This window comes from Phyllostomus discolor, chromosome 4 (assembly GCF_004126475.2).
Source record: "Phyllostomus discolor isolate MPI-MPIP mPhyDis1 chromosome 4, mPhyDis1.pri.v3, whole genome shotgun sequence".
NCBI classification, from domain to species: Eukaryota; Metazoa; Chordata; class Mammalia; order Chiroptera; family Phyllostomidae; genus Phyllostomus; species Phyllostomus discolor.
In genome coordinates, this window is record NC_040906.2 from 62186296 (window position 1) to 62212189 (window position 25894).

A 25894-nucleotide genomic window follows, 5' to 3' on the forward strand; every position below is an offset into this window, starting at 1 on the left:
TTATAAAAGTTACAAATGTGAAGCCTCTTAAGGTTGTCTGAATATATATCAATATACAGGGTCTTGCACAAATAATGCCCCTTTTATTACCAAATTATAAGCGTGTAATTCTGTTACATAACAATATCACACTCAAGCACACCATATGACATTTTAGGTGAAATGTTCAAATTAAAACTATAAATTATTACACCAATATCATTCCCCTACCAGCCACACTCAAGCAGGCGTGACTTCTGCCAGACCCTTTTCCCATATAATTTTTCCTGAACGTCCTTCCCTATCAACATTTGTAAATCAACTTTATGCTTTTAACGACTAAATAGTAAGTAGTAAGAGATACCCACATATTGCTTTATCGTACTTCATTCGATCAATCTCTCTTTGATGACTCTGTAGGCTGTTTTCTGATCTTTGCTATCACAAACAGCGCTACAATACATATATTACACATATCTTCATATCCTTCTATAGGTATAGCTGTCTTTACTATAAAATCCTACAGACAGAATCTCTGAATCAAAGGATATGTGCATTTTCAGTCTTAGTAAATAACAGGCAAATACTGCCTCTGAAAAGGTACCATTTTACACTTCTAACAATGATATGCAAGTAAACTGGCTAGCATATAACTTAATGTCCTATATAAGTTTTTCTCTGCCTTAGTATGTTAAATACTTATGTTATTTTGTGTGGTTTCTATAAAGAATTTTATCTCCTTTGAACAGATACTAGTGAAGGGTTTTTTTTAAGTTTTACAATAATTAATAGATATAGCAATACATGATGAGTTTTTAAAGTTAATATTGCCAAAAAGCCACTGATTCTTCTGAAGAATGTATAATAGTAGGGAATGTGTATTGTTTGCATAAGAAAGTTTGATATTAACCGATACCCCAAACATGGGTTCTTCATGCATGTTTTTCATGTCTGATACAAATATTAATACTTAGTGTCCAAAATGGCAACTTTATATTTGCAAAATTAACTAAATGTTATTTAGTTATTTTAGTAGAAGTTAATTATTTATAATCTTTTACCCAATGATTTTTCTCCCCTAGATTTCAAATTGGTTTGTATTCTGTTACGTAGTTCCCCTCTATTGTATTATGTTGCATTTTGCTAGTTTGATTACCTTTGACCTTATTATGTATATATGTGTATATGTATTCTTTCTCAACATTTATATAAAACAGTAAATGAATAATTATTACTAATATTTATGAGTATATGGGGTATAATATGCATGCTTTTTTTCCCCCTTGGTCAGAAAAGAGCATAGGAATGAATCACGTTACCACCTTTTATTTATACACTAACAGCTTTGGGGAGTTAAACTGAGGAGATTCTACATGTTTCTGTTTTGTAGCATTATGTTGCTAGGATTCAACTAGACTGAAAAACTGGACTTAATTTGAGGTTCAGGACAGTAAAATAAATGTAAACTTTGAACCTTTATTCAAGGATTGTGACAGCAGAACACTCTGAGATTACAGATAAGAGTCTGATGCAGTTTGATTATGCAAATCAGACATATGCAGATTTTAGATGTGTCTAAAAATACGTCTTAGAATCAGAAATGTGTTATACTCAAAATACCTACTTCTGTGTGAAAATAAACTTTTATCTTTAAAATCTAAGCACACAAATAATTTCTTCCACCATAAAAGGTATTTTTCAATTAATATTTCAAAAGATGGGTATAATAGATAATATTTTCAGTAACAATAAACCAAATAAATGAGAAAATATGGGAGCAGTTGATTTCTCAGAGCTGAGTGAATTTTTCTAGGTTTCTTATAAGATTGGAACAGTTTATTCTTTAGAGCTTGATTTATTTTTGTATGTTTCTTATTCATTCTTACTCCATTATGTCCCTAATTTTTTAACATTTTTTCACTTCACATTTTCTGTTGTTCGTAATATAAAATTTAAGGTACCTAATTTTTCAATTAATCAAAATTGTATCATTTTTATCTTCCTTGCTAAAGTGAAAAGATTGAGTTCTATTTTTTAATGTTTTTCTGTCCTAGGGGTTTAAAAATAAAAATTACTGTGTACTTGTGTGGGGTTTAAAATTAACTGATACATTCATACACAAATATATACCTGTATGTATTATAGTATACTTAATACGTCTTACATTTTAAGACATATTTAGGTCTTTACTGAGTTATAATCTAATTCAGTAAAAACTTTCAGTTCTTGAATGTTAAATATTTACGTGGTACTATCAGAGATGAGAACAGTTCCTGATGTGTATTGTTTTCAGAGTTCGCTGACTGTGGGTCATTTTATCGATTTTTATTTCCCAGAGTATTCAGTGAACAGGAGATCCTTTTTATGTAGCTCAGAAATTTTTGATGCTGCGTATAGTCCCCTAATGATGACCATTGTTAGATTGAAGCTCCTCTTTAGCATCAGTTTCCTTTTCATCTTTCATTAACACTGGTAGTGTACTAGATAAAATTAGACTCTGCATTCCCCTCCTCTTTCTTTTAAGTCTTGACGATAGAAAATCAGCCATAGTAACCACCTTCACCTCAGTCGTCATAAGGACAGAGAGTTAAGTTCTTATCCAAAATCTTAAGGTGTTCCGATTTTCTTAAAGCTTTTTAGAAGTAGTAGCATATAGACTATGGAGTCAGGAAAACTTGGGTTTATATCTTGACTTTGCTATTTAACTTCCTTAAGCCTTAGTTATTTCTTTTGTAAACTGGATGTAATGTTACCTGTCTTATAAAGGTGTTATGAAGATTAAGCAAGATTATGTAAATTTTATACAATGTTCAATAAGTGGTAGAAATTATTAATAGAGCTCAAGTAATTCAGGTGTTATCCCAATCATATTCATTATTGATGAATATAATGTATAAATTTCTTAAAACTTTATTTGCTACATAGTTTAAAACAGTGTCTAATGTAAAGTGGTGTTTTCTGAAATGTTAAGTGGTATCATGATATACCATTTTTATAGTTAGAGGTATTCTGACCAACTTTGCTAGCAGAGAAAGCATGATATTACATGTTTTTTGCATGTTACTTGTTGCCACAATAATGCTGGGAAACAACCACCACAAAGCCTCATCAGTGTACAATACTAAGCATTACTTGCTTGTGCAGATGGAATCACATGGAGGTGAGTTAGGCAGCACTGCTGATCATGGCTGTTCTTGTTCACATGTGGGGAGTCCACTGGCTCCTTGAGCAACCCCCAGCAGCCCAGGCCAAACGTGTCCTCGTAGTAAAGGGCAAGTCACAGGACTAACACTAGAAAAAATACAAGTTCACTTTGCAAACTTCTCTTGTATCACAATTGCTAACATCCTATTGGCCAGAGAAGATCACTTGGCTGAACTCAGGATCAAGGGGCAAGAAAATATATTCCATGTCTTGTTAAGAGAAGCTTCAAAGTCATATGGCAAATGACATGGATATAGGGAGCAATCAGGAACTGGGATCATTAATTATATCAGTCTATTCCAGTCGTACATTTGTCCTTAAAATTATGAAAGAAAAATTGTCCTTTACAGATAAAAATGGCCCTGGCTCTTTTTATCTGGGACATTTAGTCACTCTCTTTCATAAATGAAAATTTCCCTGGATTTAGAAACTTTACCGTTTCTATAGCTGATTAAAGTATTAAGTTTGGGATGGCTTTATATTGGTATTCCCATGAGAGGGAAAGAGAGAAAGAGAAACATCAATGTGAGAGAGAAACATCAATGTGAGAGAGAAACTTTAATCGGGTGCCTCTTGAATGCACCCCAGCTGAGGATTGAACCTGCAACCTAGGCCTGTGCCTTGACCAGGAATCGAACCTGTGACCTTTTGGCGTGCAAGGCAATGCTCTAACAAACTGAGCCACACAAGCCAGGGCCATTTTGTTTTTATGATGGAACAGCTAACTCACGTTTTTGGCACATTAGCAGCTACTTTCCTATTAAGTGGCAATTACATGAAATGTGAAAAAATGTGCTTAGATTGTTGTCTGTGATGAGAATGAAGAGAGGCATCATTTTTGGGTAGTTCAGTGTATGGGATCATATTTGATGAAATAGATTGGTAATTTCTGGGGGAAATGAACATGACATTTTCTGCCACACTATTCTCCTACTTGGTATCTGACCTTAGGCAATTTTCTTGAAAATTATGTCCTTCATGATGATATCAGTTTCACAGAGTTTTTAGGTGGTTTTTAGATTGGCAGTTGTATAAAGTTGTTAATGATGTTCTTTGAAATTTTGTGTTTTTCAGAAATAGCCAGGCAAGCAGCACAAATAAAGCTTTTGAGAAAACTGCAAAAGCAGGAACAGGCTCGGGTTGCCAAAGAAGCTAAAAAACAACAAGGTGGGTGGTTTCAATGATGACATAGACTTAAAGAGTAAGTAATAGGCAAATTATAAAAGGCTTCTCTTCTTTATTCCTCTTCTGATGATATCTGTGCTTTGGTTTTTCATCATAGCAATAATGGCTGCTGAGGAGAAGCGAAAGCAAAAAGAACAGATAAAGATTATGAAACAACAGGTAAGTTTATACACTGGAATTGATTTTTAAAACACAGGTGTTGCCCTGGCTGGTGTAACCTAGCTCAGTGGGTTGAATGCGGGCTGCAAACCAAAGCATCGCAGGTTCAATTCCCAGTCAGGACACATGCCTGGGTTGCGGGCCAGGTCCCCAGTGGGGGCCACATGAGAAACAACCACACATTGATGTTTCTCTCTCTCTCTTTCTCCCTCCCTTCCTATCTCTAAAAATAAATAAATAAAATATTTTAAAAAAACAACAACAACAACACAGGTGTTATTTTAGGAATCTATTTGTATATGTAATACATTAGTTTCATTTTGATTTCTGAAATAACTATTTCATATTAATGTTATATATCTTATTTAGAAAGTTTTTATTTTCCGTTAGTTAAAACTCACCTTATTTTTAAACCCACATCTCTTACTTCCAAGTAGTCTTTAAGAAAGGATTACCAAACATAAATTTGTGTAAGTACTTTTAATATCCCAATAGAATTTGAATGTAAGTTGCCATCTTGAACAACTACCAAACTTTTAAAATTAATGTATCAGCCCAGGCAGGTGTGGCTCAGAGTGTTGCTGGTTCAGTTCCTAGTTAGGGCACATGCCTGGGTTGCAGGCCAGGTCTCCAGTAGGGGGTACTCAAGAGGCAACCACACACTGATGTTTCTCTCCCTCCCTTTTCCTCTCCCTTCCCCTCTCTAAAAATAAATAAATAAAATTATTTTAAAAATTAATGTATGAGTAATGAAGGATAATACTTAAATGTTTCAGTGAATAAAAATTTCAGTAACAAAAGCTGTTCTAAAATATGTAAAATACTAGTAACAAATTAAATTCAAGTTATATAGAATAAAATTTGCACCCATTGCTTCTGAATGCTCTGAGTTAAAAATTGAATTATAAATTACTACTTCAACAAAAATGAAGAAAGCATTATTTCAGGATATGTAGCATTCTGCTATTGATGTATAATATCCTTCTGTTATGTAGTTTTAAAAATAAATACCGGTAAATGAAGTAACTTTTAAATCTGAATAGGAAAAGCATTACAGAATAAGATACTCAACTTCATTCAAGGCAGGAATATGTGAACTGCTCTCCCATCTCCCACATAGTCACATAATCATTAAAACAGAAAGGAAATTGGGGAAAATACTGTTCTTTAAAAAATTTTAAACAGCAAGTAGTTTTTTTGAATATGAAATGAAGTCAATTGTGTTATCGTATAAATAGCTGATAAATAAATGGCTTGGGTTGGATTTGATGTAGTTATCTCTAAGGTTCCTTCCAGTATTGATATAAAGAAGTATGATTAGAGAAAGTTGCTAAAGAATTAAGATTCAGAATTTAGAGTTTGTAGTCAGGCAGCCTAGAGTTGAATATGGGCTGTGCTACTCAAGAATTGTGAGACCTTAGATAAATTACTTAACCTCTAAGTCTCTATTTCCTCCATATTAAAAAAAAAAAGAAACATAACTGCATTATCTGAAGATCAGATGAAATAGTGTAAAGTGCCTACCAGTATATAGTCCCTGGCACAAAGCAAATGCTCACTTTTTTAAAGACAAATATAAAACACCAAATGGTGTGGTTCATTCTTCTACTGCAGTGTAAAGTAGTCAGGTGTAAATGTGAATTCCTTCCTCAGTTTGTTGATTGCTCTTGCTAAGGATATTGTAAGTTTATCTTTAAAATATGTAATCTAATGAGTGCCTTTATTAAAGCATACATATTAAATATATATGCACTCATAAGTTTATATCTCATTTTAAAGTTAAATATTAGTGTTTCTGTTATATTTTAATATCTTATCCTAATGGTTAGAGACCTGTCAAATCCCATCAGCACTTTAAATCCAGCTTTGTATATAATCCTAAAGTCTTGAAATGGCTACAACCCAAGTAAACATGGTTTTTGCTGCTCACCAAAAACACAGAGGTCCCAGTTTCCATAAACGTTAATACAAATGAGCTGATCTTAGATGCTCATCAAGATATTTATATGAGGCCAGTTTCAGAATACAATCTGACTTACTCCTTATTGCTAACAAAGTGAATCAAAGTATAGCATAGGTTTACTTACATAGTGAATTACATATTGCCTATTTTAAAGTCAGCATTAGATCTGGAATAAAATGATGGCATGTGCTTCTCATCCTCCGGGTCATTTTTTCCACCTAGTAGGCCAAAAATATCACTGGACAGTCCTCAAGGTAGTTTTCTGGAAGCTTTCAGAAGAAGTACAGTATTATGAAGCAGAAGGACAGAGGCACTGGAATCTGACCCCAACTCAGTACTTATATTTCAGTTTAGGCAAAATATTTACTCTCTAGGAACTTCCATTTTTTTCTTAGGTAAAAAGAAGATAATTGCAACTCCTATGTGGTTTTTCATGATCAAAAGATATTTTATGTAAAGTGCCCAGTTCAGTGGTTCAGTACTCAATTATGATAATAATTTATGAAAATAATGCTTTCTCTGCTAATGCTAGTAACAGCAATACCAAATATATGTACATACATACACATATATAAACAACTTGAACAGTTAAGATGAAGCTCTAGACTGATTGTGCTCAGCCCAGGACTCTAGCCCTATCTCTGTACATAGGAGAACAACAGATGACTTCTGCTGTCATGGGAACATACCTCGTTTATGACCCAGTGATTGACAAAAGCAGGAAAATTAAATGTCTCAGGTTCTAATCTAAACAAATAACTCAAATACGGATAAAGGACAACCTTGTCTACAACTTGGAAATGAAACAAAAGATATACTTGGGTTTTTATTATTAGCAAGCTATAATTAATATTCAAAACCAAGGTAGGGTTGCCAGCAGCAAAATTGTAGAATGTAATCAGTTTTCTACTATCAAACAGTAATTCCCGAAGTCTTATTATCCTGTGGCAGACCCTTATAGTGAATCAGTAACATCATTGTGCAAAAAAGAAATGTTTAAAAGCAAGTTTAAGTATAGCTTCAAGAGGTAAACTAGCATCTGAAAATTGGAACAGGTATTGTAATGTACAGCAATATAAAATGTATTGGCTCTGGAAATCCTAGGACAAATGCAATTCACAAGTAGGAAAATTTGGATGATTTTTTAAAACCTATATTCTCATCAGTGCCAATTTGGGATCTTCAAAGGGGTTTATGAATATGAAATTGTTAATGATATGCTTATAGCATATGAGATAATTTTTTCTATTCAAAATGTAAAGTTCTGAAAATTTTAGTGATCACTAAATTCTAAACCAATAACTGATACATTAAATTTAGACAGTCTAGCTACCAATTATTTCATATGAATCTTTCTTTAGAATATACAATTGTAACCCCTGGCTGGCATAGCTCAGTGGATTGAGCACGGGCTGGGAACCAAAGTGTCCCAGGTTCGATTCCCAGCCAGGGTACATTCCTGGGTTGCAGGCCATAACCCCCAGCAACCGCACATTGATGTTTCTCTCTCTCTCTCTCTCTATCTCCCTCTCTAAAAATAAAATAAATAAAATATTTAAAAAAAAAACAAAATACAAACAAACAAAAAGAATATACAATTGTAATTAATCCATTTAAAATAATGTTACAGATTATTTCTGAATTTGGCTAATTGTAATAGTTAAAAGCGATGATGCTATCATGGCATTCACCATGTTAAATAAAAAAGTATGCTATGGAAATTGTTGTTAATAACAATGTATCACAATTGTGTGGCATCATATCCTTTGTTAAAGCATTTTAAATTATGACACACTGAGAAAGAGCAAGCAACCGTCCTTATCTCGTACAAGAGAAGTTGTTTGCTTGAGACCATGTGATAAATGAGAGTAACACACAGAACTAGCAGAGGTTTTCTGATACACCATTTTTCTACCATTCTGTCCTATATTTATTTCAAATTAAGTATTATTTGTAATTGCAACTGTTTATAAAGATCTACAGGTTAAATGAGTTAAATCAGTAAATCAGCTTGGTTTACCTAGTTTGTGTATACTTATTTAGCACTTGTATTTTATAAGTTGTTTTGAAAATTTTATAGAATCACATTAATTTGACATGAACATATATATAATGTTAAACTAAATAATTAAATATTATCACCATAGGAACCTTTGGTAATTCTTATATCATAAACTATTTGATTCTACTTAAATACTTTTCATCTAGATATTTTGTTTATTATCTCTATCATAATTTTTCCTACAGGAAAAAATTAAGAGAATACAACAAATCAGAATGGAGAAAGAACTTCGAGCCCAGCAAATTCTGGAGGTAGAATTCTTAAATTTCAATATAAAGTAATATAGTTATATAGTTTAAAGTCTGCAAAAATAAAAAGTTTACATGCCTGTTCTCTTATATACATTAATATGTCCATCAGAAATTCTCTTTAAACATAGTATATGTAGTAAGACCTACTCTGAACCTTATTTAGCAAGCTCATTTTATCCTAGCAATGCAAATCAAGGAAATCAGACAAAAGAGAAAATAGAAAAAGGAAACTTCTGAAAAGACAATATGGTTATTATAAAGACTATGTGCTAAAACTCATGTTCTTTACTTTTAGAAAAGTCATGAGGACTTATAGTCAGATGTTTTCTTTTAATTCAGAAATGAAACATTACAACAGTAGATTTTAAATGTTTAACCAGCTTGGTTTTCTGGCTTCTAATATATCCTCTTCCCTACAAAGTGATAGGGCTAGAGAACATATTTGGCATCAGCAAAAGTCATAGCTAAAAGACAGCAGCAAAGGAGAAAATAGAAAATCTCCACCCAGCAATACCTAAGAATTTAAAAGCCTAGTAGCAGTCTGTAACCTTTTTAGTTGAAGAGCAAGCAATTGTCAACAATTTAATAGTTGAAAAGCATTACTCTATCAAACTGTGCATATAATAACTGATGTTTAGAATAATTGCCCAAAGTCAGCAAGAAAAATCCAAATATTTAGTGTACTCTAATTAAGCAAGCACATCTCAAAATTATTTCCATCCAAAATAATGAAATTAAACTTTTAATATATAAAGTTATTAATCTCTCACCTTGTCAGGAAACTGTTGCTATATAGAACAATTTATTCCCTGAGGTGTCTGGATAGTTTTCCATGTCACAGGCTTTTCCTTCTAGAAATAGGTACATATTTCTCTTTCCTATTTCACATTGATTTAAACCCTTCCAATAGAAAGTATTCCTATCTTAAAGTATATTGAGAATAACTACTAAGTAGTTCATGTTCAAGATTTTGAAGCTCAAATTTGATAGCATGATCTTGGTATTCAAAATGTGCTTCACGAAAAATTGCATTTCCATTCTATTAAAAAAAAATTGAATTTAACCTCAATGTACAGCTAGGGAAAATCAGATTTACTATGTTTCATTTAAAGGATACTGAGTAATGGCTTTCTTTAACTCAGATTTCAAGTATTAAAAAAGAAATTTTAAATAAAGTGCATATGTGCAAATTTTCTAATGACTAATTATTTTTAAGTCACCTTTATCAGTTAAAATCTGTCATGTTTTCTTAATTTTTATTGTGATCATGTTTCACTTTTAAAAATAAGAAAAGGTAAGTGACAGAATCATTTTTCCTGGGATTAAATTTTAAAGCAACAGAACAGACATTCATTTTAGACTGTTAACAGAATAAGAAAAAAGATAAGAAAAGCTGACAGACTCTTACGAATTTAAGAACTTTTTGTATATCTTAATGCGTATATATTATAAATAACATTAGTATTGTAAATATGTCAACTGTGGGAAATCCGTTATTGTCTACATACATGTTGCATATTGTTTTGTGCCTTGTGAGGCATGTAGCTCCATTTTCAAGTCTGAGATTATTTTGATGTTGTGATGCTGTTGCATGACTTTGAGACCTGTTTTGCATGCATAGGCGAAAAAGAAAAAGAAGGAAGAAGCGGCAAATGCCAAATTATTGGAGGCTGAAAAACGAATAAAGGTTAGTTTAGATGAGAATGAGAGTTTTTGTTTTTCAAAAATAAAAACTATGCTGTTATACCAGTATCAGTTATACAACAACAACAAAAAAATAGCTCTCCTCAAAATGACTATAAAAGTGTTTAGCACAGATACATGTGTATAATGTGTGCTTTTATGGTATGTATAGTGTATGTTCATGTATTTTTATTTCATTATACACGTCTTATGTGATGATTTGAGCTCCTTAAATAGCAGAATCAAATCAGATATGCAAGCTATTGCATAATACCTGTGTATACTTTTGCTAGATAAGAATGATCTCTCTAAAGCTATTTTGTGTCATTTATGTTTGTTTAAAATTGTGTCCAAAATCTGATTCGCTCCTTAGATTATAATTTTCTCTGTTAATGTCCTTTTTTAACGATTAAAAATGAAAAGGCTATAGAAACGGAAACCTAACTTTATCAACTATTGTTTACAATAATAAAATTAGCCACTATTAACTATTGTAACTTCACGTGTTTGGGTGTGTTTTGATTTTCTGGCATGAAGTATTAGAGACTTTGACACGTGTACCATACATATTCTACTCCTTACCTTCCACTTTTTTTTTTAAAATAATTGATTACTGAAACAGAATAGCTGAGTGATCCTATGGTTCTGGTAATAGCCACTACACTCTCTCTTATAAAGCCAGGGAACTGCTACTTTTCCACATAGCCTCTCCAACTTTTTTCTTAGATTTCTACCCCCTTTCATGGCTGTCCTTAACATTATTCTTATTCATACCTTACCTTTATAAAACTATTTAAATTGGTGACATTCATAGAATTGTTTATTTAAGTAACATCCCCTCAGGATGGTTCCCTGAATCATAGGTGGGCATGAAAATCTCAAACTGACCCCATTGTCTCTTGTCACGCTCACTAATATACAGTCTATAGAAATGATGTAGCTGCTGTGAGGTGTGGAATGTATTTTGGAACTTATATTCAGAGTTTAGAGAGTTCTCATCACTTAGTCCGTTCAATGAATGTGCCATTGAAGTGCGCTATTAGGTCACTGAATTTAAAGTTTAAACAGCTACTGAATGAAAGTCTTTGCTGTTGTCATACAGTTTTTATGTCACCACATGAAATTGTCATTTTATAATTAAAAAATGATTGGATATTTGCGATTTTGTATGTTTCAATCAAATGGAAGACTACAGAATCTCAGAAAAGGAATTTTTAATACTTGTAACATGTTCTTAATCTTCCCTCAATTGTATATTAAAAGTTTCTTATCTTTAAGGAGAAAGAAATGAGAAGACAGCAAGCTGTTCTTCTGAAGCATCAGGTCTGTATACATACAGTTACACAAACATTGCAATGTACATTGTATAATTTTTATTGAATCAATTTTGGACAAAATCTTCAATGAAATTTCTTAAATAGTTCCAATATAATTCCTGCCTAAGTTTTTCCTTCATCTTACAGTTTATTGCCTTGCTTTGGTATTGGTGTCTTTTGGGGGGTTAAAAATTGGTTTCGTGACTCTGTGATTTCTGTTTCATAATGTTGTGCCAACTCTTTCTACCAGGAGTTGGAGAGGCATAGACTAGATATGGTATGGGTATGTTTATTTTTGTACATCTAACACCGCATTGTGATTTGGTTGTGATATATGGTTGTCATAGCAATGCATAAAGTGTAGCACTGGCTGCTGTCATATTACATACTGCTGCATGGCTTTACAGCACAGTGCATTGCATACATCTGCTTGTCTGTCTACAAAGAAGTACGGTACATTTCCAAGATTCTTCATCGAATTGTGCAGGCCTTATATAAGGCTGCTGTCTAAAAATTACATTACTGATGTCACAGTGAAAGTTAGATTCCTATACAATTTGAGACAATTATGACCCATATTCTCCCATCATTCTACACACAAAACTGCCATTGAATATGATGGGAATTTTGAGTTAGGTTGATGAGAGAATATGAAATATATTCTGGTTTAATAGACAAATTTCAGAATTAATTTTAGAAATATCCCTTTAGGGGATCACATGTGTAGACTAAAAATTGATTAAATCTTATCACTGATATTTTTTACCTTTAAGACAATGAGATTATCAAAATAAGCTGGTGCTTACCTTATTTTTATACTGTGCCCTTTAGATTCCACTTACTAGCCCATGGTGCAGCTTTTGTAGCTTTAAATAGTGCATCAAGTGGCAGACATCAGTAAATAGGAGTTTCCCATTTCATTGGTGTTGGTGTATTAACCACGACTAGTTTAAATTGACATAAAAACTTTTTAAAAATTTTAATTTATTGGTGACATATTGGATTTACAAAACGATAGTGTAGTTGAAATAAAAATTATTCTAAAATCATGAAGTTAAAGTGATTATAAAATCAATTTCTGCCTGATCTAAAAATTTACAAACAACACTACCTTTAGTTTAATTGGCTACAGTACATATTTGTGGTTTTTCTAATAGCAGATGTAAGGTAACTGACCTGTTCCAGCCAACCATTATGCTTTTTGTTCTGCCAGCTTTTGAAGGAGCATCACAACTGACCATGAGTAAATCTTGTATGCTTCTGTTTACACTGTCTCCATGTTCATTGCTTTTATCTTTTTGCTTTTGATTGTTCTTGTATTTGCTTTCTAAACCTGAACTAAAACATGCACAGACTGGCCATTCTTGTCATATATTTAGTATTTACTGTGACTTGTCTATAAATGCTAAACATGCTATATGGAGTTTTTTGTTCTGTTTTGTTTTTTTTTTTATTTGAAAATCAGACTATGAAAATTAATAATAGCTGAGTTATTTTCCTATTTTTATCTGGCCTAATAGGAACGAGAGAGAAGGCGACAACATATGATGCTTATGAAAGCTATGGAAGCTCGTAAGAAAGCAGAAGTAAGTATAAGTTTCTGTGAAAATATTGCCATGTCATAAATTAATATTTTTTCTAAAAGCATTGGCTCTTCTGAATATGAAAGTTCAGAGTATGGGTTTGTCCGAATTTATTGGCTTTCATAAACAAACCAAAGGTTAGAGAGATAGTAATCAAGTATGAGAACATAAAAGCATACAAGGAGGAATCCAGTGTATGTGTCAATTTTCTGTACTGAGATTTTATTCATCATGTTTTAATGGAGAGAACGCCATTCATTCAAATAAAAATAGCTATTTATCACTGTAATCAGAGTTTCACAAAACTAATATGACAACATGCCTACACAAGTCTTGTGTGTTGTCATTAAAATGTTAGTCAGTCCAGCTATGGACTTCTGCCCTCTGAATTATTGTGGGTGTCCTACAGGTAAAAGTAGACCTAAGTGCTTTCCTTAAAATAGAGTTTTAACAGAGAATTATTGAAATAAGTCAAAATGAGCTCATTTGGAATATAATACAAATCAGTTAAAGGTTAAAAGCTATGTTACAAAGGAATATGTTCTGCATTAAAACAATTGCTTATTATAACTAGAGTTTTACAGTTTAAAAGACCCAGATTCCCATCTTGGACCTGAACCAACTTTCTTTACCTTTGCAGGCCATTTCATTTCATTATTTTTAATCCATACCCAAGGATATTTTTATTGATTTAAAGGAAGAAGGGAGGGAGGGAAGAAAAGAGAGAATGAGACATTGATCGGTTGTGTCCCATATATGTACCCTGACTGAGGATCGAACCCCCAGCCTTTTGGTGCATGGGACCATGCTCCAACCAACTGAGCCACCTGGCTAGAGCAGGCTGTTTCTTTTTTAACCTTGAGATAATGATAGCTGCTTCTAGGATTGTAAGATTATCAAGTGATCTAAGCATTTAGTAAGTTAGAATTGATAAGGGGCTTCTGGTCAAAATGGAGGCATAGGTAAATGTGGTGCTCACACCCTCCCACAACTGTATCAACATTTACAACTAAACTACAGAACAACCGTCTGTCTGAAATCTAGCTGAACACAAGTTAACAACTAAGGGTACAAAGAAGAAGCCACACTGAGACTGGTAGGAGGGGCAGGGACATTGAATGGACCAATACCACACCAATGTGTGACCGATAAAAATTGGAAGGGATATCTCAGCTTTGCAGATCCTCCCTGAAAAGCAGGGAGTCCCAACCCAACATCAGGTCCCCTGGCCCCCCACGCTAGGCCCCGAGCCCAGGGCTACAATGCTGGGAAAAGAAGTCCCCATAACTTCTGAATGTAAAAACCAGTGGGGATTGTGGCTAAGTGACATGGAGGGCTCCTGGAGTCCTAGGAGGTCCTCTTAAAGGACCTGTGGACATGTTCCTTCTAAGCTCCAGTGCTGGGGCAGCAGCTCAAAAAGCTCCAGGGACTTATGGGAGGAACTGGACTGTCTGGCATCAGGACAAAAGCTGGAGGGGCAGCTTTCTCCTAGACAGAAGTGCTGGGAGAGCCCATTGTTCTTTTTCTGAGACCCTCTTCCCTCACCCATAGACCTGGCAGGCAGACAACATATCTGAATTTTCATCAACCTGGCTATCACTGTTCACCTGCCCTGGTGATTCCTTGAGACCCTGCCCCACCAACCTGAGGGCTCATCCAAGCTGATCTAGTGACGTTTCTGTACAACTGGACTATCTAGGATCAGGCTTTACACTTTCCTAAACTCTCTCAAAACAAATGGCATCTGGCCTTGACATGCCCATGCTTTACAATTCTTGCTCTGTAGCCCCAGGCCTGGCACTAGCCACACCAGCCTTGGTTTGCAGCTTGGCCTCTCCTGGGCACAGTAAAAAAGAAGAGAGTTTTTACCCTTTGCAACAGCATGGATAGACCTGGAGAAAATTATGCTAAGTGAAATAAGCCAGTCAGAAAAAGACAAATACTGTATGATTTCATTCATGTGAAATCTGATGAACAAACTGAACTAACAAGGAAAATCAGGACAGACTCATAGATAGAGAGTAGGATGACAGCTAGTGGGGGATGTGGAGGTTAGGGAGTGTGGAGGGATTAAGCAGAAAGGAAAAAGGACTCGTGGACATGGACAACACTGTGGTGATTGCTGCGGGGAGGGGATGTAAGGGGACTAAATGGTAATGGAAAAAATACAATAAAAATTAAATAATAATGAAATCATTTTACTCTAGATTTTTTTTAGTTTAACATTCATAGAACTGTTGTTTTTAAAAAACAGTGTAACAGTATATATCATAAATAATCTTTTATCAGAATGTTGGAGAGAATCCCATAAGTAAAACTGAGTTCTTAAAAAGTTGCTATATTCTGCTAACTATAGACCCATGAACTGGGTTAGATAATTTACCAGTTTTTCTCAACTTAAATTGTGCTCATCTGTTAAATGAATGATATCTATACATCTGTCATCAACTAAATATTTAAATAATGTTTAAACTACTAGTATGCACAGCATTAAATTAAATACTATGTTTAAAACAAAATAATATTAAAGATGCTTATCAGAGAGAGAAAACTTTATGGTATAAATAGTTAAGCAGTAATTAGATATACTTTTTAAAAATATTTTTTATTTGTTTTTAGAGAGAGGGGAAGGTAGGGAGAAAGAGAGAGAGAAACATTGATGTGTGAGAGAAACATTGATCACCCTCTTGTCCACCCGCACCTGGGGACCTGGCCCACAACCCAGGCATGTGCGCTGACCAGGGACCTGCAACCTTTTAGTTTGCAGGACAACGCTCAACCCACTAAGCCACACCAGTTAGGGCTAGACATATGTTTTTACTGACAATCCAAACTTTCACCAAATCATTTATGTACATTTGCACCTCAATGAATATTAGCAAAGCATTCCTGTATATACTTGTTCCTTTCCTTATTATTTCTTAACATGCACATGATGTAACTAGTTAATGTCCATCATGGGTATATGTTGGTTTCATATTCTGTCTCCTGTTAGTTCTTAATAGCCCTATCTATAATTTTTCTGTTACTACTATTAAAAGAACATATGTTCTGGCTTGTCTTCAGATCATATAAATCTTTCTCCCTGTACTAAGAGAACAGACTTTACTGTAAAGTTAAGTCCAAGTGATACTTAAGCAAGATCAGCTCAGAATTCTGAATTGGCCTATGTGTAACCCTTGATTCTAAACCTTAATACATTTAGACACTTAATTATTGTACTGTGAAAAAAGAAAAACAGGATAATCAAAAATGCACATGAGTTATGAGTAATGTTTAAGGAATCACGATGTTAAAAAATGAGTTGCTTTCACCTTGTTAATTAAAGATCTGTAACATCTGAAATTATTCTAAGAAACTCTCTGTATCCATCAAAGAAGGTAACACAAACACTACTTTTATGTTTCTTTGTGTATATTACACTGTTCTTTTTTTTTAATATTAATTCAGTATAATTTTTACTAAATATAATTCCAAATTTTATTGGCTCCCTAATTTAAAAATCTAATTTTTATAGGTTTTCTTTATATAAGCCTATAATTAGTAATATTATTTAGACATTTAAATTACTTGTTACTGTTTTATTAATTTTAAATATCAGTATATCATAGTAGTTTATAACTACTTTCATAACATAATGTGAGAATGAATAGTCCTTACTTAGTCTCAAATAAAACAGGTTTATTTCCAAGTATAATCAAGTAACATAAAATATACCTGTTCTTATTATTAACATTACTAATCACTGGAAACCTAGTTTGGTTTAAGCAATGTGACAAAGTAACTCAAGATCTCCTGTTTCTTTTATAAAAACTTAAAACTGTAATCACTTTAATCATATTAACAGAATAAACAGCCATAGGAATTGTAACACAGTCTTTTGTATGTCTCTCCAAGGATCAGTAAACTACAAAAAGTTGTTAAACATGCATCTATCACAGAATGAGTATGTCAGCACTTTAGAAAACAGAACCATAAAATGGAAGAGGGTAGTTCAGGTTTTAGAAGTCATCCAATCAACAATTCACAATTCATCTAATAAAAAATGTGAAAGCAGAAATAATGTATAATATCCCCCTCCCCAGTGATTCAAGTCATGAGAATATTTTATAATCTTATACTGATGATTACTTAGTGAAAAATAAAAAGATAAAGGCAAATTACATATATGGGCAGTTTTATTTAAGCAATTTATTATTCAGTTGAAAACATAGTAAGTGTACTTATATGACATACTTGTATATTGTACTTGAATAACTATATTTGAAAACAAATGTAAAAATATTTTATATGAACTATTAAATGTCATATAAGGGAGTAGAGTCTTTAAAGAATTGTTATCAATTTAATTTAAATATTAAAATCTTTAATTATTTTACTCAGGAGTTATTAATAATTTTGATTTTAATATGGGAGATATTTGTATAAGAGTAATTATTCTATACAGTACTTAAAGATATTTAATCTAAATTAAGTTCATATTTTAATGTAATGTTTTGGTGTATTTTAAGAAAACATGATAACTGGTAGGTTTGGTTCTTTTTAAATATTACTTTATACCTGTAAATTGCAATATAAATAAAATAATTTTTATTAAAATATGAACAATAAGTGTTTTGCCCGGGCCAGGTGCTTAGTTGGTTAGAGTGTCATCCGACCGACACACCAAAAGGTCACATACCTCAGTTGCAGGTTCCATCCTTGGTTGGGGTGCATACGGAAGGCAACCCATTGATTTTTCTCTCTCATATCGATGTTTCTCTCTCTCTCTCTCTCTCTCTCTCTCTCTCTAAAAATCAGTAAACATATGCCCTGGCCAGTATGGCTCAGTTGTCTGGAGCATCATCCCATTGACCAGAAGGTCTCAGGTTTGATTCCTGGTCAGGGCACATACCCAGGTTGCTGTTTCCATCCCAGTTCAGGTCACATATGAGAAGGCAACCAGTTGATATTTCTTCTCACATCAGTGTTTCTCTGTCTCTCCCCCACTTCCTCCTTCCCTCTTTCCTCTCTTTCTTTAAGAAGCAATGAAAAAAGCCCTGGCTGGCATAGCTCACTGGATTGAGCGGGGGCTGGGAACCAAAGTGTCCCAGGTTCAATTCCCAGCCAGGGTACATTCTGGGTTGCAGGCCAGAACCCCCAGCAACCGCACATTGATGTTTCTCTCTCTCTCTCTCTCTCTCTCTCTCCCCCCCCCCTTCCCTCCCTAAAAAAAAATAAATAAAATCTTACAAAACAGTAAAAAAAAAAGAAGCAATGAAAAAAAGTATCCTCAATCAGAATAAAAAAATAAAATAAAATCCATAAATATATCCTCATGTGAATATTAAATATGTATATGCATATAAATGTATGTCACGTGTTCATAATTTTTTTCCATTTTGTAAACTTAATTTTCATAGTATTTATAATACTTTAAATGTTAAAATAGGCCCCTTTAAAAAATTGCCCTGATTTACTCATACTCAGTATGTGACCATAAAACAATATCATTTTTATTCTTTAGATTTATCTTCTATAAGTGGCTTTATTATTAATCTTATTTACACCTTTATTCTCCTGCACCCTGAGGTAAACCTGTGTCTCTTAAATTATATTTATGTTTTTGAAATTTTAAGTACAAGTTGCTGTCAAAAGAAATGTATTCTTCTAATTATGCTCAGAACAAGCACCTAAAAGGCCCAGTAGAATCATAAAATGCAAAAATCATAGGCATCTTTGCAACATGGTCTCTTAAAAATGGCCTGTTTAGCAATCCAATGAGTCATAAAACTTTACAATAACAGGTCATTATACCACATTCATTGTTTTGGTTTCAAACTTTTATATTTCCAAAACAGAATAAATTTATTTCATACATTTGTTATTACTCTGTAGATTTCTAAAAGTATTTCATCTATTCTTTTAGAGTCCAAAATAATATTTTTATGTACATAAAAAAGTGATTTTAAATTTTTACCTATGTATTCACAGCTGTCTAGGATATTCTAAATTAATATATTTGCTATCAAAAGGCTTTCAACTTTGAAATGAAATTTAAGTTACTTCTTAACTAAGACATTAGTAATATTTTGTTACAGAAAATTATATTACCATAATTAAGATGATGAAAATATTTTTTATTATAAAGGACTTATGTTCCAATAATTAACATTTATTTCAAGAATTCCTGCATCTATAAAACTGTGTGTGGGGGGGATGTATAAGGGAATGAAGGCCAAAACTCAATTAGTAGGAGGCATACTAATTTGCTTGTAATTATTTATAATCAATCTAAAATATAATCAAGAGATATATTTTACAGTCATTTGTAGGCAGTCTTAAGTTAGTGCCCCAATATTTAACCAATATTAGAAATGTAAAATACATTTTAATATTTATTTTATATTATGCTAGGTTTAATAAGTCTTATCTCTGATAGGTCACACATTTTTTTGTGAACTGATCTTGCAAAATCAAGAACTTCCATTGTGAAATCCTAATATTTGACATATAAACAAATATATACATATGTATATATTGTAGAAATTAGATGTAAAATTAAGCATGGTAACTTAATTTGTCAAGAAAAGGCTCATGAACAGTTCTAGTTAGGATGGCAGTGTAGGTGAATGTGGTACTTGCTTGCCTCCTACCACAACCACATCAAAAGTATAACAAATCTACAGAACAACCATCACACAGAACCACAGGAAATCCGGGTGAATGGAAGTCCTACAACCAGGAATTAAAGAAGAAGCCACACTGAGACTCAGGAGGGCAGAGACAAGGAATGGGCTGGTCCCACACCAATGTGTGGTGGATAAATATTGGGAGGGATAGCTTGCCTGCAGAGGTTTCTCCCCCCTCCCCAGCCCGAGGAGTGAGGTGTCTCAACACCACATCTAGATCCAAGCCCAGGGTCCACTGACAGGAATAGAAGTTTCTGTGACATCTGGCTGTAAAAATCAGTGGGGATTGAGGCTGAATGAGACAGAGCTTTTGGAGTCCCAAGCAGTTCCTCTTAATTTAAAGGACCCCTGCGTGGACTTACTGGGACTCCCTTCATCTGAGCTATAGCCCTGTGGAAGTACCTTGAAAGGCACCAGAGGCATACGGGTTAAAATGGAATTGTCCAGCATCAGGGTGAGAGCTGGGAGGGGGCAGCTTTCTCCCAAAAACCAGTGCTGATACAGGCCATTGTTCCCTTCCTTAGCCTTCACCTGACATAGCCAGTAGGCATGCTCCCTGTTAGAAATTCCATCAACCTGGCTCATACTGTTTGCCCCATCCTGGTGAGTCCTTGAGGCTCTGCCCCACCAATTTTTAGCCCACCCAAGTAATTTCCAGTGGCTTTTCCATAGGAGTGGCCAGTCTTGACTCATGCTTCAGATTCTCCTAAAATCTCTCAAACAAGCAGCATCTGACCTCAGCATACTTCATACCTCTCACTAAGTGGCCCCAGGCCTGGCACTAGCACCAGCTAACCCTGGTTTACAGCTTAGCTTTGCTGGGGGAGCCTCCAAGCCTGGCACAAGTAGCACCCATCTGCAGATTGCTTGGTAGCTCATGCCAGGAGGCTACAGACAGAACCCAGGCAGTTGCTGACGTTGGCCTGTACCTCCAGGGAGGCCACAAAGCCAGCTCACTCAGTGGACAGCTTCAGACCACAGTGAAGCACCACCAAGCCTCCTCCATGATGGACACACTCAAGGGGAGGACTCAGTAGACACCAGAGCCCCACCAAGTAAGTCCTGCTCCAAGGGTGGGACCCTACACAGATGATCCTCCATAGTGGTCAGTGTAAACAGCCAGTCCTTGCAGCCAATTGACCTGGGGGTAAATCCCTCCCACTGATATGACAACAGTCAGCATGGCTAAACTACAACAGAAGGGTATACACAGCCCATATGAAGGGTGCCCAGCTTAGGTGATAGAGGATGCTGTGTCACTGGATCCTGTGGATCACCTGCTACATTGGGCCACTCCACCAACCCTGGGAGATGTAGCAGTTCTACCTAATACATAGAAACAAACACAGGGAAGCTGTCAAAATGAGAAGCCAAAGAAACATGGCCCAGATGAAAGAACAGAACAAAACTCCAGAAAAAGAAGTAAAGAAAATGGAGACAAGCAATCTACTAGATGCAGAGTTCAAAATACTGCTTATTAAGATGCTCATTGAACTTAGTGAGAACCTGAACAGCATAAAAATGGACCAGTCAGAATTAAGAGTACACCAACTGAAATGAAGAATAATTTACAAGGAATCAACAATAGAGTAGATGAAGCTGAGACTCAAAACAGTGATTTGAAATAAAAAGAAGCAAAAAATACCCAATCAAAACAGCAAAAGAATAAAGAATTTTTAAAAAATGAGGGTAGTGTAAGGAGCCTCTGGGACAATTTCAACTGTACCAACATTTGCATTATGGGGGTTCAGGAAGGAGAAGAGAGAATAAGAGATTGAAAACCTATTTAGAAAACTAATTCCAAAACAAATAGCATACAAGTTCAGGAAGCACAGAGAATCCCAAACAAGATGAATCCAAAGAGGATTCATCATAGGTACACCAAGATACATCATAATTAAAATGCACAAGGTTAAAGACAGAGTCTTAAAGGCAGCCAGGGAGCGCCGCGAAGACTGTCAGCTGACTTCTCAACAAAAACTTTGCAGGCCTGAAGGGATTGTCAAGAAGTATTTAAAGTGATGAAAAGCAAGGATCTATAACCAAGAGTACTCTACCCAGCAAAGCTATCATTTAGAATTGGACAGATAAAGTTATGAAAATAATGCTTTCTCTGCTAATGCTAGTAACAGCAATACCAAATGGATGCACGTACATACACATATATAAACAACTTGAACAGTTAAGATGAAGCTCTAGACTGATTGTGCTCAGCCCAGGACTCTAGCCCTATCTCTGTACATAGGAGAACAACAGATGACTTCTGCTGTCATGGGAACATACCTCGTTTATGACCCAGTGATTGACAAAAGCAGGAAAATTAAATGTCTCAGGTTCTAATCTAAACAAATAACTCAAATACAGATAAAGTACAACCTTATCTACAACTTGGGAATGAAACAAAAGATATACTTGGGTTTTTATTATTAGCAAGCTATAATTAATATTCAAAACCAAGGTAGGGTCACCAACAGCAAAATCATACAATTAGACAGATAAAGAACTTCCCAAACAATAATCTCTTAATAGTAGACAAGAATGGATGATTGTCTTTAAGTAATAAATATCCTACAAATTTCTTTGATTGCTTAGAAATATTCATTTTATCCTAAAAGCTGATGTCACTTTACATTTTACTTCATATTGTACCCATTTTTCTCAAAGATTTTATCTGTTCATTTTTAGAGGGGAAGGGAGGGAGAAACAGAGGGAGAGAAACATCAGTGTGTGTTTGCCTTTCACATGCCCCCTACTGGGGACCTGGCTGCAACTCAGGCATGTACCCTGACTGGGAATCAAACCAGTGATGCTTTGGTTCGCAGGCCAGCACTCAATCCACTAAACCCTACCAGCCAGGGCACCATTTTTTTTTTAATCCTCACCAGAGGATATGTTTATGGATTTTAGAAAGAAAAGGAGAGAGATTGAGAGAGAAAGAGAAACATCAAAGATAGAGAAACATTGGTAGGTTGCCCTCCATAGGTGCCCCAACTGGAATCGAACCCACAACCTAGGTATGTTCCCCAGTCAGAAATTGAACCTGCGACCTTTGATGTATGGAATGATGCTGCAACCAGCTGTGCTACTCAGCCAGGGCTAGCTGTGCTTTTTTAATTGGGAAATATATATCACTAAGTAAAATGATCCAAGAGTATAAGCGGTGTTTATCCCATGGCATTAAGTGCATTCTAATTCTTTCCCTGTCTACATTTCCTTGAAGTTTTTATGCACCCCCAGATTGTCAACAATGTGAAATTTGCACAGTGAAAAGAGCTTTAGTGTCATGTGAGTCCTTTCTCTCATTTTGGAAAAAAAAAGGTAGCCATTTTCAGCAATTTTTAGTGAATAGTAGAGTATTCTTAGTTATATTTATTATTACTATTATAAACATAATGAAGAATTCTGGATTAGTCCTACATAGTAGGAAAATTTATACCAGCTACTTTGAAATGTGTAAGAGACATTTCATATTCTCTTTCTGTTGATGATTTTAATTCATTATTCTGGTGAGTGGCCAAAAAGTTGTCTTCCTTCTTTGAAAAAGTTCTTAAAGCAACATTTCATGTGCTTGAAAAATGAAAATCTAATTCTAGAAAAAAATTGTTCTGTTCTGCCCATGATAATTTGATGTGAAAATCTATATATACTCTGTTGTGGGAATGTCACATATACTGTAATTGTGTGTATTTTATGCCTTCAAACCCTTGGAAATTGCTTTTAGTTTATAATTGCTAAGATTAATGGAAGAACTTTTTTGGTGTCAGTAATCTTATAATAATAGCTTTCTTATCATTTCCCTCCCAAACGTCTGCGTGAATGAGTAACCTAAAAATTTAGAGGCAGAATAAAAATGACTAATTTAGCTTGAGTATATTGTATAAAAAGGCTCTCATTCCCTGGCTCTGGCTCTGTATCGTAATATTCAGCAACTATTCACATCTGCAACCTGTGCTACAGTCTTGAAACTACTAGCAGTTCCTTAAACACACTGTGCTTTCTCAGCTCTCTGCCTGGAACATCCTGCTCCACTCCTCTCCATGTTCCCCTCGGCGGGACTCCCCCGTGGTCAGTATACAGTCTTACTGGTGGTCACTGAAATGGAGATGGTTAAGATGTGGACAGAAATGCTAATACAGTACAGGAAGCAACAAAAATGTTAACAATTTTTAAATATTAAAAACAATGAAAATGTTAAAATCATAGGGAAGAAGTGTGAGAATTTGAAAACTTGGTAATGGGGTGAGGGCGTAATGTTTCCCAAAGACTTGGATGCGCAGGATGGGAGTGATGACCCTGTGACTGGGGTGTGCCAGTATAAGGAGGTAAGGGAGATGTTGGTCAGGAGCAGGAAATGTAAATCTACAAAATATAAAAATGAGTGATAATTTGGAAAAATGAGTACTGAATCCAGAATAAGAAGTTATACTTTTTATGATAAAAATAAAAAAATAAAACTTTTAATTAAGAAAAGACATTATCAGCCTTATGAAAGTAAGCCCATCATTAATGTGTCAGATGTGTGAGGTTGGTTTGACTTGACTGATGATTCTACTGTTATTTCTCCTCTAAATAAATAAGAATTGTATTTGAGACATGACAATAAAGTAAGGACACTGATATTATTGTATTATCTTGACGTTTTCCTACTGAATGTCATCCTTACAACAGGGTGAAAAGACAATTATTTTCATATTGTTGCCATTATCCAATATATTTTGAAAGCTTTGAATTGCCTTCAGAACCCATTTTGCATTCTCTTAATATGTCATTTATAGTGGTAAATAACATTTTTATTTCATGACAAGTGCTGTCTTAAAACAACTTAATCGCTTTGAAAGAAATTTTGCATAGTCAAAGATGTTTCCATTCTCCTTCTGTAGTTCCTCCCTTGCTTCCTGGAGCCATTGCAGAAATGTGTCTGTTTATTAATAGATGTTTTATTCTTGTATTATAACCTGGGAAATGATTGAATAAATTTTGCATAATAGAATAATCTGTGTTCAATACAATATTTATACTCTATATTTATATAGTCATAAGATTATTCAGAAGGAGAAAACGGTGAAAACTAATGTCATTGTTTCTATGTAATTCCAAGTGTATTTCTAAATCTCCTAAGAGGATTCCATTGATGGAAATAGTAACAATTTGACCACTTTTTAAATTTTAACTGGAGTTGTTCAAACACATACCATCATTAAAGAAAATGTGTGGACATGGTTTTCTTTTTAAGGAGAAAGAACGGTTGAAGCAAGAAAAACGTGATGAGAAAAGATTAAATAAAGAGCGTAAACTAGAGCAACGAAGATTAGAATTAGAAATGGCAAAGGAACTAAAGAAGCCTAATGAAGACATGTGCCTAGCAGATCAAAAGGTAATTTATTATGTAAGCCATTTTTTTGGTATTTTTCCATCACCACTTATCGCCGCTATACCCTCTTCTACCTCCACCCACCCCGCTCCCCCTGCAACCACCAGACTCTAGTCATGTGTTTTTTCTTTTGCTCTATGCCTCCCCCGCCGAATGCCCCCCAGAGCTATCCTAAACATTTTTATTAATGAATTTAACTTTTCCTCTGTTCTCACTCACCTGATTCTCATGGCCAGAGCTACTGCCATTATGAAAGCCTTTCATTTTTAACTAGAACAGTGGATTTCCGAGTTTAAGTCAGTTTGCCTTTCTTGGATGAGCAACGATAAACCTCTCTAGAGCTTTTGTGTGGATAGTGGCAGTTCTTAATATATGAGTGGAGTACTGTAAACCATTTTAATTTTCAGTAGAAATACTACAGAAATCTACAAATGTGGATTGTAAAAGTTGATAGGATTTTTATTGTT

At 34.4% G+C, this 25894-nt stretch overlaps 1 protein-coding gene and 1 long non-coding RNA gene across 21 annotated transcripts in view; one reads left to right on the top strand and one right to left on the bottom strand.

The window, feature by feature from the left end:
• Window positions 1-25894, top strand: part of BAZ2B (bromodomain adjacent to zinc finger domain 2B) — a 367012-nt gene that overhangs the window by 287451 nt on the left and 53667 nt on the right. For 10 of the 20 annotated variants that reach the window (XM_036023418.1, XM_036023403.1, XM_036023409.1 and 7 more), the window contains 8 exons: window positions 4258-4350; window positions 4466-4527; window positions 8738-8803; window positions 10425-10490; window positions 11765-11809; window positions 12053-12085; window positions 13323-13388; window positions 25290-25430. In XM_036023418.1, coding sequence (XP_035879311.1) covers window positions 4258-4350; window positions 4466-4527; window positions 8738-8803; window positions 10425-10490; window positions 11765-11809; window positions 12053-12085; window positions 13323-13388; window positions 25290-25430 — 572 coding nt within the window. The remainder of the gene's footprint in view (window positions 1-4257; window positions 4351-4465; window positions 4528-8737; window positions 8804-10424; window positions 10491-11764; window positions 11810-12052; window positions 12086-13322; window positions 13389-25289; window positions 25431-25894) is intronic. The other 10 variants (XM_028509107.2, XM_036023410.1, XM_036023415.1 and 7 more) reach the window with 2 other exon arrangements.
• LOC118500097 lies at window positions 53-17985 on the bottom strand. Its single transcript, XR_004902627.1, has 2 exons — window positions 17946-17985; window positions 53-246 (listed from the first exon to the last, which is right to left on the bottom strand). It is a non-coding gene; the product is annotated as an uncharacterized LOC118500097 (long non-coding RNA).